The 15,805-nt window shown below is 37.4% G+C and overlaps 1 protein-coding gene across 10 annotated transcripts in view; it reads right to left on the reverse strand.

The window, feature by feature from the left end:
- The window catches only part of DENND4A (DENN domain containing 4A), a 143,911-nt gene that overhangs the window by 45,841 nt on the left and 82,265 nt on the right, over positions 1-15,805 (reverse strand). For all 10 annotated transcript variants that reach the window (XM_088024868.1, XM_028099953.2, XM_028099952.2 and 7 more), the window contains exons 13-14: positions 13,051-13,269; positions 11,595-11,740 (exon numbers count right to left, since the gene is read on the reverse strand). In XM_088024868.1, the coding sequence (XP_087880994.1) occupies positions 11,595-11,740; positions 13,051-13,269 (365 nt within the window). The remainder of the gene's footprint in view (positions 1-11,594; positions 11,741-13,050; positions 13,270-15,805) is intronic.

Raw genomic sequence — 15,805 nt, forward strand, 5'->3', positions numbered from 1 at the left:
CTATGTTTTAGTGAGTTAATTTTGAATTTAATTCTCTTAGTCACTAAAATCTTTAAGTGCAACATGATTCCATTATATATAAGTAATCTTTTTTTTTTTTTAAGGTTTTATTTATTTGAGAGAGAGAGAATGAGAGATAGAGAGCACGAGAGGGAAGAGGGTCAGAGGGAGAAGCAGACTCCCTGCTGAGCAGGGAGCCAGATGTGGGACTCGATCCCGGGACTCCAGGATCATGACCTGAGCTGAAGGCAGTCGCTTAACCAACTGAGCCACCCAGGTGCCCTATAAGTGATCTTTTGTTGGATCTAGATTTTGAGTAGGTGAATAGCAGTTCAGGAAAATAATCTGTGTAGAAACAATGGTTACACATTTAATGGGACTGGCTTTTTTTGACAGAATGTATATTCTTTAAGCAATTATTCTCATGTCCTACACTGACTCCAAGTAAATAGCAGGGGACCTACTTTCAGAAATTCCTAGACAATATAATGTAGTAATTATCAGTGATAAAATATACTTCTTAGAACATGATGCCCTAGGCACCTAGCAAAAGTGTTATATGTCTTACAATATTAATGAGTATTTTAAAAACCATGTGATACTGACATTACTGTATGAATTCTTAGTTGAAACACAAACTTGTGAACAGGATACATAAAGTGAGTAGAAAAAGGGAACAATACAGGATTTCTGTCATTTGCACGTTTAAGTGGATTCCTACAACAAATTTAGTGTTCCCATGTGGATTAATCAATGTATTGGCTAAAGTATGCTATTAGCAATACTCTGGTCACAGTTTAGTCCCTTATGATTCAGTTAGCTTGGCACAGGAACAAAGTGTTACACAAATGTATGCCACTGTTCACAAAGCAAGCTCAATGAGCATATATGGATGACCAGTGGAAGTCTAGCACCAGAGGGGAAAAACTTTCAAAGTGCATAATGCTGTAAGAAACATCATTTAAAAAAAAAAAAAAAGGCTCTACGCCCAACGTGGGGCTTGAACTCATGACCCTCAGATCAAGAGTCACATGCTCTACCCCTGAGCCAGCCAGGCACCCCCAGAAACATTTTTTATATAAAACAAAACAATTATTCCTATAAAAAGGATTTAAAGAAACTATGTTTTAAAGCACACTTTTCTATTTACCACACACCTTTCTATTTATTTATTCTTTCTATTAAGCACCAAATAAGGCAAACCTACAGATTTGATTAAGATAGTGAAAACCAAGTTCTTGGCACAATGCTGCAATGAAAACAAAACTGTCAAGGAGCTATGACATTACCACTCAAAATAAACAGGATTTTGAAGCTCTATATAGGCAGAGTTCAACTTACAAAAAAGGCAGGGTTCTAAAAGTCCACTTCTAAATAGAGTATTCAAAATTAGGTTGATAGAAATGTTCTATGTTTTGGAGTCATGGTCCCATGGAAATCTGTATTTGCCAAAACTCATCAAACTATACATTTCAGAGGTGCATTTACTATTTGTATATCTCAATAAACTTTGGTTTTTTTAAAAAATGTCCTAAAAGGTGGTTACAGTACCATTCCACCAGAGAGAAATTTAATATATATCTTTCTAGTAGAACACTGAAGCCCTGCACCATTTGAACCATAGCTAATCACTATTTATATCCATGTTTCTATTGGAAAAATGAATTATGAGTTCTAAGTAGATGATGGCATATATCCATTTTTTCCCCTACTCCAAAGCATTTCAAGGACTAGGGTGATTATTTCTAGGCACCTTAATTAACCTGTTAATTCTCTATCAGCACCAGCAACAGTATTTCTCTACATCAACCAACCATCAAGTGCTCTAAATTGAAGGATCTGAACTTGTTCTTTATATGTTTAAGTCATTCAAAACTCAAACATTTCTATGTCATGAAATGATAAAACCAAAGGAACTACCACTCCATAAACTCAAATAAAAATCAGCAAAATATAAAAAAGTCATGTTTTATACTTTTTAGTTCATACAACACTACTATGAACACTGGGAGATGCATAATGATCTCTCCTCACAATATATACATATATTCTTTTTACTTCTTTTTTTTAAAAACATATAATGTATTATTTGTTTCAGGGGTACAGGTCTGTGATTCATCAGTCTTACACAAATCACAGCGCTCACCATAGTACCTACCTTCCCCAATGTCCATCACCCAGCCACCCCATCCCTCCCACCCCCCTCCACTCCAGCAACACCTGTTTGTTAGCTGAGATTAAGAGTCTCTTATGGTTTATCTCCCTCTCCGGTTTCATCTTGTTTCATTTTTCTCTCCCTTCCCCTACATCCTCTGTCTTGTTTCTCAAATTCCTCATATCAGTGAGATCATATGATACTTATCTTTCTCTGATTGACTTATTTCGCTTAGCATAATACCCTCTAGATTCATCCACGTCATTGTAAATGGCAAGATTTCATTGTTTTGATGGCTGCATAATATTCCATTGTGTATATGTGTGTTTATCCATTCATCTCTTGATGGACATCTACGCTCTTTCCATAGTTTGGCTATTGTGGACATTGCTGCTATAAACATTGGGATGCATGTGCCCCTTCGGATCACTACATCTGTATCTTTGGGGTGAATACCCAGTAGTGCAATTGCTGGTTGTAGGGTAGCTCTATTTTCAACTTTTTGAGGAACCTCCAATACTGTTTTCCAGAGTGGCTGCACCAGCTTGCATTCCCACCAACAGTGTAGGAGGGTTCCCCTTTCTCCGCATCCCCGCCAACATCTGTCGTTTCCTGACTTGTTAATTTTAGCCATTCTGACTGGTGCGAGGTGGTATCTCATTGAGGTTTTGATTTGGATTTCCCTGATGCCGAGCGACGTTGAGCACGTTTTCATGTGTCTGTTGGCCATTTGGATGTCTTCTTTGCAGAAATGTCTGTTCATGTCTTCTGCCCATTTCTTGATTGGATTATTTGTTCTTTGGGTGTTGAGTTTGATAAGTTCTTTATAAATTTTGGATACTAGCCCTTTATCTGATATGTCATTTGCAAATATCTTCTCCCGTTCTGTTGGTTGTCTTTTGGTTTTGTTGACTGTTTCCTTTGCTGTGCAAAAGCTTTTTATCTTGATGAAGTCCCAATAGTTTATTTTTGTCCTTGCTTCCCTTGCTTTTGGCAATGTTTCTAGGAAGAAGTTGCTGCGGATGAGGTCAAAGAGGTTGCTACATGTGTTCTCCTCAAGGATTTTGATGGATTCCTGTCTCACATTTAGGTCTTTCATCCATTTTGAGTCTATTTTTGTGTGTGGTGTAAGGAAATGGTCCAGTTTCATTCTTTTCATGTGGCTGTCCAATTTTCCCAACACTATTTGTTGAAGAGACTGTCTTTTTTCCGTTGGACATTCTTTCCTGCTTTGTCAAAGATGAGTTGACCATGGAGTTGAGGGTCCATTTCTGGGCTCTCTATTCTGTTCCATTGATCTATGTGTCTGTTTTTGTGCCAGTACCATACTGTCTTGTTGATGACAGCTTTGTGATAGAGCTGGAAGTCTGGAATTGTGATGCCGCCAGCTTTGCTTTTCTTTTTCAACATTCCTCTGGCCATTCGGGGTCTTTTCTGGTTCCATACAGATTTTAGGATTATTTGTTCCACTTCTTTGAAAAAAGTTGATGGTATTTTGATAGGGATTGCATTAAATGTGTAGATTGCTCTAAGTAGCATAGACATTTTCACAATATTTGTTTTTCCAATCCACGAGCATGGAACATTTTTCCATTTCTTTGTGTTTTCCTCAATTTCTTTCATGAGTATTCTATAGTTTTCTGAGTATAAATCCTTTGCCTCTTTGGTTAGATTTATTCCTAGGTATCTTATGGTTTTGGGTGCAACTGTAAATGGGACTGACTCCTTAATTTCTCTTTCTTCTGTCTTGGTGTATAGAAATGCAACTGATTTCTGTGCATTGATTTTATATCCTGCCACTTTACTGAATTCCTGTATGAGTTCTAGCAGTTTTGGGGTGGAGTCTTTTGGGTTTTCCACATAAAGTATCATATCATCTGCAACAACTGAGAGTTTCACTTCTTCTTTGCCGATTTGGATGCCTTTTATTTCTTTTTGTTGTCTGATTGTTGAGGATAGGACTTCCAGTATTATGTTGAACAGTAGTGGTGATAGTGGACATCCCTGCCGTGTTCCTGACCTTAGGGGGAAAGCTTTCAGTTTTTCTCCATTGAGTATGATATTCGCTGTGGGTTCTTCAAAGATGGCTTTTATGATATTGAGGTGTGTACCCTCTACCCCTACACTGTGAAGAGTTTTAATCAAGAAAGGATGCTGTACTTTGTCAAATGCTTTTTCTGCATCTACTGAGAGGATCGTATCATTCTTGTTCTTTCTTTTATTAATGTATTAGATCGCATTGATTGATTTGCAGATGTTGAAGTAACCTCGCAGCCCAGGAATAAATCCCACTTGGTCGTGGTGAATAATCCTTCTAATGTACTGTTGGATCCTATCGGCTAGTATTTTGGTGAGAATTTTTGCATCCATGTTCATCAGGGATATTGGTCTGTAGTTCTCCTTTTTGATGGGGGTCTTTGTTTGGTTTTGGGATCAAGGGAATGCTGGCCTCATAAAATGAGTTTGGAAGTTTTCCTTCCATTTCTATTTTTTGGAACAGTTTCAGAAGAATAGGTATTAATTCTTCTTTGAATGTTTGGTAGAATTCCCCTGGGAAGCTATCTGACCCTCGGCTCTTGTTTGTTGAGAGATTTTTGATTACTGCTTCAATTTCCTTAGTGGTTATGGGTCTGAGTTCAGGTTTTCTATTTCTTCCTGATTCAGTTTTGGTAGTTTATACAACTCTAGGAATGCATCCATTTTTTCCAGACCATCTAATTTGCTGGCATATAGTTGCTCATAATATGTTCTTAAAATTCTTTGTATTTCTTTGGTGTTGGTTGTGATCTCTCCTCTCTCATTCATGATTTTATTTATTTGGGTCCTTTCTCTTTTCTTTTTGATACGTCTGGCCAGGAGTTTATCAATTTTATTAATTCTTTCAGAGAACAAGCTCTTAGTTTTGTTGATCTGTTCTATTGTTCTTTTGGTTTCTGTTTTATTGATTTCTGCTGTGATCTTTATTATTTCTCTTCTCCTGCTGGGTTTAGGCTTTATTTGCTGTTCTTTCTCCAGCTCCTTTAGGTGTAGGGTTAGGTTGTGTATTTGAGACCTTTCTTGTTTCTTGAGAAAGGCTTGTATTGCTATATATTTTCTTCTTAGGACCACCTCTGCTGCATCCCAAAGATTTTGAACAGTTGTGTTTTCATTTTCATTTGTTCCCATAAATTTTTTAAATTCTTCTTTAATTTCCTGGTTGACCCATTCATTCTTTAGTAGGATGCTTTTTAGCCTCCATGTATTTGAGTTCTTTCCAACTTTCCTCTTGTGATTGAGTTCTAGTTTCAAAGCATTGTGGTCCAAAAATATGCAGGGAATGATCCCAATCTTTTGGTACCGGTTGAGACCCGATTTGTGACCCAGGATGTGATCTATTCTGGAGAATGTTCCATGGGCACTAGAGAAGAATGTGTATTCTGTTGCTTTGGGATGGAATGTTCTGAATCTATCTGTGAAGTCCATCTGGTCCAGTGTGTCATTTAAAGCCTTTATTTCCTTGTTGATCTTTTGCTTAGATGATCTGTCCATTTGAGTGAGGGGTGTGTTAAAGTCCCCTACTGTTATTGTATCGTTGTCGATGTGTTTCTTTGATTTTGTTATTAACTGGCTTATATAATTGGCTGTTCCCATGTTAGGGGCATAGATATTTAAAATTGTTAGAGCTTCTTTTTGGATAGACCCTTTAAGTATGATGTAGTGTCCTTCCTCATTTCTTATTATAGTCTTTGATTTAAAATCTAATTTGTCTGATATAAGGATTGCCACCCCAGCTTTCTTTTGATGCCCATTAGCAGGGTAAATGGTTTTCCACTCCCTCACTTTAAATCTGGAGATGTCTTTGCATCTAAAATGAGCTTCTTGCAGACAGCATATCGAAGGGTCTTGTTTTTTAATCCAATCTGATACCCTGTGTCTTTTGACTGGGGCATTTAGCCCATTTACATTCAGGATAACTATTGAAAGATATGAATTTAGTGCCATTGTATTGCCTGTAAGGTGACTGTTACTGTATATTTTCTCTGTTCCTTTTTGGTTTATGTTACTTTTAGGCTCTTTCTTTGCTTAGAGGACCCCTTTCACTATTTCTTGTAGGGCTGGTTTGGTGTTTGTAAATTCTTTTATTTTTTGTTTGTCCTGGAAGCTTTTTACCTCATCCTTCTATTTTCAGTGACAGCCTAGCTGGATATGGTATTCTTGGCTGCATATTTTTCTCATTTAGTGCTCTGAATATATCATGCCAGTCCTTTCTGGCCTGCCAGGTCTCTGTAGATAGGTCTGCTGCCAATCTAATGTTTCTACCTTTGTAGGTTACAGACCTCTTGTCCCGAGATGCTTTCAGGATTTTCTCTGTCTCTGAGACTTGTAAGTTTTACTATTAGATGTCGGGGTATTGATCTGTTTTTATTGATTTTGAGAGGGGTTCTCTGTGCCTACTGGATTTTGATGCCTGTTTCCTTCCCCAAATTAGGGAAGTTCTCTGCTATAATTTCCTCTAATATACCTTCTGCCCCTCTCTCTTCCTTCTTCTGGGATCCCAATTATTCTAACGTTGTTTTGCTTTATGGTATCACTTATCTCTCAAATTCTCCCCTTGTGATCCAGGAGTTGTTTATCTCTCTTTCTCTTGGCTTCTTTATTCTCCATCATTTGGTCTTCTATATCACTAATTCTCTCTTCTGCCTCATTTATCCTAGCAGTTAGAGCCTACCTTTTTGATTGCACCTCATTAATAGTCTTTTTTATTTCAACTTGGTTAGATTTTAGTTCTTTTATTTCTCCAGAAAGGGGTTCTCTAGTATCTTCTATACTTTTTTCAAGCCCAGCTATTATCTTTATAATCACCATTCTGAACTCTAGTTCCAACATCTTACTAATGTCTGTATTGATTAGGTCCCTGGCAGTCGGTACTGCCTCTTGTTCTTTTTTTTGAGGTTTTTCCATCTTGTCATTTTGTCCGGAGGAGACTAGATGAATGAGAGAACAAAATGTTAAAAAAAATGCTAAAAGGGTAGCAATGACCCCAGAAAAATATACCCTAAACATATCAGAAGAAACTTGAAACTGGGTGGGGGGGGGGGAAGGAGGGAAAAAAAAAAAGAGTATGATCAGGCTGGTGAATATAACAGAGCCACACACCAGATTTTGGGTGTATTTTGGTCTGTTAGAAGAAACTGCCTCCCAAAATTTTAAAGAAAAAAAACATATATATATATACACAAAAATAAGGGTAAATACGATGAAGGGATGGAATATGACTGTAAAGATGAAAATTAAAAAGAATTTTAAAAAAGGAATTGGTAAGAAGTTGGTTGAAAAAAAGAATGAAAAAAATTTTAAAAAAGAGAGAATGTGATCAGGTGGGAGACTAGGACAACGTCATACACTAGATTTAGGGTATATTTTGGTCTGTTAGAAGAAACTGTATCCCAAAATTTTAAAGAAACGAAAACTTATATATATACAAAAAATAAGGTTAAATACAATGAAGAGATAGAATATGACTGTAAAAATGAAAAATTAAAAAAGATTAAAAAAAGATGTTGGTTCCAAAATGAAAGAAGAAAAATTCAACTAAAAAAATAGAAAAAGAGAAAAATAAAGAAAATTTAAAAAATTAACTTTGAAAGACTAAAGAATCATGGGGAAAAAACCCATGAATTTTATGTGTTGTATTCCCCTAGCACTGGAGTTTTGTCATTCTCATTGATCGGTAAACTTGGTCTTGGCTGGCTGTTCTTGCTGAACTTCTGGGGGAGGGACCGTTGCAGTGGTTTTCAAATGTCTTTGCCGGAGGCGGAATTGCCCCGCCCTTGCTGGGGCCGGGCTAAGTAATCTGCTCAGGTTTGCTCTCGGGAGCTTTTGTTCCCTGAAAGCTTTCCATCCAGCTTTGGAGGACGAGAATGAAAATGGTGGCCTTCCAATCTCTGGTCCCAGAGGAGCCGAGAGCTCAGAGCCCCTCTCCTCAGTGTGCCCCCAGAGAAAAGCAGTCAATCACTCCTGTCTCCCCGGTCTCTGGCTGCACTCTGTGCTCACCCAGCCTGTGACCGAGCATTTCTATCTCTGGCACATGACCTTGTTTGGAGTCTCCAAACCCAGCAGATTCCTGCGGTGTGCTCCACTGCTCCTCTGGCGGGGGAGGAAGGGGAGTCTCCCCGGATCTGCCACTTGTTTGGATCCCTGCTTGAAGAGCGGATCACGGTTTATGGCAGCCCTGATCTGAGAGCCCACTCCTTGGCTCCGTCTTTGCAGACGACTTCCTTGCTCCAATACTTGGGAGCTCTGCCACACTCAGGCACCCCCAGTCTTTCTATGAGCCCGAAGGTCCTGAGACCACACTGTCCCAGCCAGGGTTCCACTCCCTGCTTAGGCACTGGAGCGACGTTCCTCAGTGGAGCTGACTTCTAAAAGTTCCTATTTTGTGCTCTGCTGCTCTATTACTTGCTGGTAGCCAGATGATGGAGGCTCCCTCCGCCCGCAGTCTATCTTCCCGAATATTGCCTCGGATTCACTTCTCCGCAAGTCCTACCTTCCAGAATGTGGGCGTTTTTCTGTTCAGAGTGTTGCTGCTCTTCTTTTCTTCAATCTCCTGTTGAGTTTGTAGGTGTTCTGAATGGTCTGATAACTAGCTGAATTCCTGGGACCAGACGAAATTTGGGTCTCTTACTCCTCTGCCATCTTGCTCCTCCCCCCTCACAATATATCTTAAACATAGGTAAGAAAACAACACAGAAAGACTAGATGACTTGACTCAAATCACAAGTAGAAGAGCTGGGACTCAAGTTGTCCTGATTTCCAATGCAGTGTTTTTCCTATTACATCTGGCATAGTTAATCATTTCTCATTTTTGTAAGACATATTTGGTACTGATTTTTTAGTTAGTAAAGGACACTTTCGAGTCCAACTCAGAACTGAGCTAATTTCTGAATACAGAGGGATGAGCTGTACTTTGGCTGTTATGCTCCCTGCCCTCAAAAATCACTGATTTTCTTTTAGTCACATAAATTTGAACATGATGGACTTCTTTAAACAACCTTACAAGTATAACCTGTTGAGTAAATATATGAAAAAGCTTTGCTTTCTCCCTTTCTTCTCTTGTCATGGGACATGTTCATAAAATCATGAACATTATGTATATATAGTCACAAATTTATATGAGAGTTTCAAGTATAGTAACTTTTCATGTACAAACAACTTTTCCCCCTTAATCTTTTCAGAGTAAATTGCTGGCCTGATGACCCATCACCCCTGAATACTTTGGTGTGTACTTCCTACAAACAATGACATTTTCTTATCGAACCATAACACAACATGAAAATGGAAATTAACATGTTACACTACTAATGTCTAATACTCGAACTACATACAAGTTTTAATGATTATATTAATAATGTTATGCCAAAAGCATCCAGTTCGGAACAATACATTGTATTTGCATGTCAAGTCTCTTCAGTTTCCTTCACTTTTGAACAGTTTCTCAATTTTTCCTTTATTTTCTTAACCCTGACAGTTCATGGATTATAGAACAGGTATTTTGTAGATTGTCACTTAATTTGAGTTTATATGATATTTCCTTGAGATATGCAGGTTATATGCATCCTTAGCAGAAATATAGAATTGATGTTGTATTTTCACTGTGGCCTATTATACGCATATGTTGATTTGTTCCACTATTGATGTTTACTTTGATGATTAGATAAAAATGGGGTCTGCCAGGCATTCTGTTCCACCATAAAGTTATTCTTTCCCCTTTTGTAATTAATATGTATTTTGTGCAGAGGTACTTTGAAACTAAAATCCTGTTTCTCATCAGACTCTTGATTGCTTGCTGTGTAGACTCACAGTTTCCTATTTTTTTTCAGTGGGTTATAATCTGTTACTAACATTTGATGTTCAAGTTGTCCCAGATGTAACCAGTGGGAATCCCTTCAAGCTGGCTTGTCTTTGTATGGTGTGTGTGTGCATGTACGCACACGTGCACGTGCATCTGCCTGTATGTGTGTGGTGTTGTTTTAAAAAACATGTCTCCATTATTCTTGGAGCAATTCCTTGTTTTCTAGCACAAGCTACTTCAGGGCCCATTTTGTATTTTCCTTGCCCTAGACCCAGTAATTTCTCCAAGGAGTCCTAATTCCTTTTAGTGGAGAATGGTATTTAGAAGTCAGAATCTGTGCATTAGGTGGACTCATTGCTATTGGGGATGGCTGCTCCCAGGTCCTCTCTGTGTACAGAGCTAGGGAATATATGTTTGTACACACAAAGACACACATACTTGTATCTATATTTATTTCTATATTTGTCTGTACATATTGAATACCAATGATATATCAAACTTTCAATTCCATTCTAATACCACAGAGTTCATTCAGGTTTTTCCTTTTCTGTATTTGTAAGTCCCTTCTCTGACAGTGAGTAACTTCATTATCCTTAATATATTTATTTATTTGATCCATTCCCCCATATGCTATATTCTCCCATCTCTACCACCACCCTTCCCCACACATATGACTTCTTCACCCTAATTTGGCTTTAACAACTGCTTCCAGACCAAACCTCTACCCCCACCAAGCTGGCATCTTCCTCATCCAGATCAAACTCTGATACCCCACTTGCTGCCCCTACCCAGTAGAGACACTCTCCTGACCTTGCTCAGACTCTGATATTCACATTGTTTCTGCATGGATATTCTTCTCATCCTATGTATTCTGACCCCCCGCAGCTGTCTGTCCCCTAGCATGGACACTCTTTTTAACCTCCCATCCTCTGATTCTCCATGCTAGGTTGCCCCTTGCATGGATGCTGTCTTCACCTGGCTTGGGCCCCAACTCCAAATGCTAGGCTGCTCCTCCTTCCTCACCCCATTCAGGTTTTGACACCCCACTCTAGGCCACTGTTCCCCAACCTCCTCTCTGTTCAGTAGGGATACCCACCTTGCTCCACCCCACCTAATGATATTAGGACTGACGGGGAAGGGAAGGTATCACACATGAATTTAAAATAGCAAAATTAATTCACTTAATTTAAGCTACAAACTCACTTCCAAATTGTAAAAATATTCAAGTGAAATATTCATTATGCTCTACACCTACTCTCAGCTTGTAGCAATCCTCAAAAAGGAGAGGTGATAATTAAGGATGTTCAGGTTAGAGGTCCACACACTTGGACAGAACTCCCATAGTCTGTAAGGAGGCAGGCAAGGTTACAGATCCTGAGTGCTAAAATAAAACTGATGATTTGGCAAAATCCTGCAAGGTACTCCTAAGAGGTGCTCTATAATATCTAGTAGCCCAAACAGAACTTTCATAATAAAGAGTCAATGATGAAATGGAATGAACTTAGGTTTTGTTAAGAGCTGATAAAAGTTAAATAGAAACTATAACTCATAACATTTAAAACAATCACACAAAATAAGTCAGGGCACTACAGGCATACTATTACTTACTTTATCTACACAATCATCAAAAAATGCCAGGCTTGCATCTTTATCACTGACAAAAGAACATTCCTCAATGAAGCGAATGAACATTTGCGTTTTGGTCATCATGCTATAGAATTTTTGATGTGACCGGTCCCGGCTTCTTAAGAAAGCTGTTCAACATAAATTCATAATGTCACAAAATATAGCATCATTCAAAGATTCATTAAATTTTAATCCAGAAGAAACTTGATTAACCACATTATCTATACCCCCTCAACCCACCACTTTGAAGAAAAAGAAACTAAGATCCCTGAAAAGGGACAGGACCTGACAAAGATAGCAATAGGAAAGGAACTTGAACCTAGATCTTTCAAATCCTCGCTCAGAATTGTCTCTGTGGTCCCCTCACTACCTTGAAGATTACACATAAAGTAGTAAATCTGAAAGCATTTTTAAAATTGCTTTTTCCCTCCCAGTGTGTTGCATGCTCTATGCTCATGGCATACTCCCTGTCCATGTATTTGGCTTTTCTCAAAACAGCAGTTACACCTCTTCCAGTATTTGTTTATGTCTGTGTCTTACTGAAACAGAGTAAAAATTTATTTCCTGATTTCATGCTCCACGTTGCTTGCTATGGTCAGTTACACTACATTTGGGCCTTCTTTTGGGCCCATATGCTCAAATTATTTCCAACTCTTCTCTCTGCTTAAAACCATCTCCTACTTTTCTTTTGCCTGGCTAATTTCTACTCATTCCTGAGATCATGGCTCAGACCTAAATTCCTCAGAAGGGCTTTCTGTGATCTGAAGTTGTGAAATAAAGTGTTCATTCATATTATTTTCAAATTGCTTATCTTCTTGACTATAAGCTCAATGGGAGAAGTGACCATGTCTTTCTCTCTCTTTTTTTGTGACCATGTCCCTTTTGCATACCACTATATACCTAGTATTTAAAGGAACTCAATATATGCATATTAAATGAATTTCTCTTGCAAATGTTATATACCACAAAAGAAAGATAAATATGTATTATGACAGAAACTGCACTCCGGGGCTCTCCTACTTCTTTTGCTTTGGGGAACTAACAGAAAGTAGTATTTATAAAGCACACTGAAGTAAAATGAATGAGGCTGCTCATGCCTGGAAGCGACCATCCCAGGGGCTCCTCTGAGTGTCCAACATTGCCTAGCTGCTCTGAAAGCTAAAAATATCAATATCTCAACACATCTGTGATACAACATTCCTACATGGTTAGGAAGCTCTGTGCTTTTCAAATATTTAGCTAATGGAATTATAACTAATATGCCCGAGAAATAACTAGTTTTGTGGAGATGGATTACTAACAAAGTTGATCTTCACATATTTCCAAAATAGGTATGTATTTTGATAAACCTGAGCTATTAATTAACACAGGAAACAACTGAATCATCATAAGGTTAAACTCAATAATATGAAAACTATAAAACTATACAATCACTTACCTTGTAGGGCAAAAAGAGAGGATGCATCTGTGGCTGTCTCAGACGGGGCTTGTGTTATTGGTCTTAAGTATGATCTATAACCTTTTAAAATAGAGGCCATGAAACACAGAAACGCCTCTTGGATTTCCAAATCTATCATGTGCAACCTCTTTCCAGAATTAAAATCATAGTCATTCATTGCTAAGTCCATTAGTCCATCATCTCTTGGTCTCTGCTGCACTGTGAAGAAAATCAGTGTTAGTGTTTTCTCCAAACTCTTGAAACCAATGTTCATAATGATAGCAATATAAATTTGTTATATATGTAAGTCAAGTCATTATGCTATATACCTTAAACTTACACAGTCCTGTATGTCAACTGAAAGAAATAAATGTGTTGTTTTCAAAAGAGCTCAAGCTACCTCAACTCTGTGTTTATACAACTTCATAATAGGTAAACCCTAGCAAAGCTTGCTACAACATTTTTTAGGCTCTGCTGCATGTATTTTAACCCAAGTAAATATAGAATTATTCCTGTTTATCTACCATCAAAAAAATTCATGTTCTGAAGTAACTATATATAAACTAATAAATGAAAATCATAGCAACCATATCAGCAGGATACAGGGTTAAATGCATTATCCCTATCTCTGCCCACCCACCCTCCCTTTTAAAAAATATAAGTGCCTACAGGAAAAGCACGCAAGGCTTAGAATGTGAAAAACAGCTCTTCCTCTTCCTGAACAATTCAATGCTAAAGTCCTTAGGTAGTAAAATAATAAATTCACAATAGAGAGGTCTGGTAGATGCCACCTTAATCAAGTGCACAAAGTGAACATCTTTGTCAATTATGAGACAAATTGAAGTAGTGCCTGATCTGGTAAGGATGCTAGGAAAGGAACATGGTGTCACTTCTGCGATAGATGTATGACCTGTATTTATCATGAGGATACTCAGACAAGGGTTTGGACCTTGCTTTTTCCCTCCCAATGTGTTGCATGCTCTATGCTCATGGCATACTCTCTGTCCATGTATTTGGCTTTTCTCAAAACAGCAGTTACATCTCTGTTTGGGATGTAAGAGAGGGATGGGACCCTTGGTCCCATCATGGACCATTCTATGACAGTAAGTATCATCTTCAAAAGTATCAAGAAAAAGAAGGAAAAAATCAAGGAACTGTTTGGAGAAAAGGAGATTAAAGAGACTTGAAACTAAGTTATAACATCTGATTTGGAAATGGATTATTTTGCTATAAAGAATGTTATTATCATAACTGACAAAACTAGAATCTGGTCTGTGGATAAAGATGGCAGTAATGCTCAATGTTAATTTCCTGATTTTCATGGTTATATTGTACCGATGCAGGAGAACATATTTTTTGGTAGGAAATATATTCCATTTGGAGGTGATGGGCATCTATTCTCAAAAGTCAGGGAAAATGTTTGTGATTGTTTCAAAATTAAAAAAAATTTTAAAATATGAGGAACAATCAATCATCTTAGTTTTTTTCTGGAGTTCTTATTGTCTAAAAAAGTAACAGTACTAGGAAGAATGTGGGCATTGATACAGAAGGCCTAGATTTTAATCCTAACTTAACCTTGTTAACTGTATGATCTCTGACAAGCTATTTTACCTCCCTCAACTTAAGTATGTGAAAGTGTTCTGAAGCTGTAAAGTATTACACAATCCTTAACTATCAGTACTGTTTAAAAGTTTATAGTTTTAAGTTTCTGCCCTTCAGTTGAGCTGGATGGGCTAGTTCATTGATTTTAATAATATTTTAAATATTGCTACAAAAGCTGCTGGACTTCTCAGCCATTTAAAAGAAGTACATGCCTTGTTAGAAAGCAATTAAGTAGTTAGCTTAAGTAAAATTCTATACATAACTTATTTGTTCCATAAGATAAAATGTTGTTCTATTTGACGTCACTGGTTTCATATCCCAGTCCTTACGAGCTGCTTCCAAATTATCTGCTTATTGTAAGGTTTACTTTGGAAACACTGTCTTCTTCCATGCTATTTCCAACTATACAGGCACTTTGAACCCTCAAGGATGTAGGCCCCTTCCTATGTTTACATTTCACCTAATACATAAACAAGAACCTCAAATATTGCTGTACCATTACTGACCATTTTTTCACACAATAATTTAGTAAGTATTAAATTATGGGCGCTGAATGAGCCATTGTTATAAAATACCAATAAGATTAGATAAATGATAAACACATAATTGAGAACCTCAAATATTGCTACACCATCACTGGCCATTTTTCATACAATAAGTATTAATTTATGGGCCCTGAATGAGCCATTGTTATAAGTACCAAGAGGATTAAATAAATGAAGGTTTAATTCTTCTTATCTGTATCTCTGGATCACTGACAAGGTATTCTTATATAAGCTTTTTCTAAAGTATTCCACATCTTAATCAATTTTCATTTTGATTAATTTCCTAGTGCATATGGCAAGCTTCTATTTTCAAATTATTTGAGGTAAGCATAGCATTAAGATCCATGGAAGGTGAAAAGCATATGACCCAACTCTCACCCCACTAAAATCATCAGCATTTTCTAATTTAAACCATCTGTCTTAAATTTTCAAAACAAAACTTCTATGTATGAAGAAAATATACAAGAGGAAACTCTTATTTTTTCCCTGGTATTTCAATAATGGTAAAATTAAAGAAAACAATCACCTTAACCACTTTTTGAATTTTATTATTCTAAAATGGTTCTATGAAAATGTAGTAGATATAAAATGTAAATTTTATAAATTTC

Source organism: Eumetopias jubatus, unplaced genomic scaffold (genome assembly GCF_037043125.1).
Source record: "Eumetopias jubatus isolate StellerSeaLion01/CBP00866 unplaced genomic scaffold, mEumJub1_p1.0 scaffold_7, whole genome shotgun sequence".
NCBI classification, from domain to species: domain Eukaryota; kingdom Metazoa; phylum Chordata; class Mammalia; order Carnivora; family Otariidae; genus Eumetopias; species Eumetopias jubatus.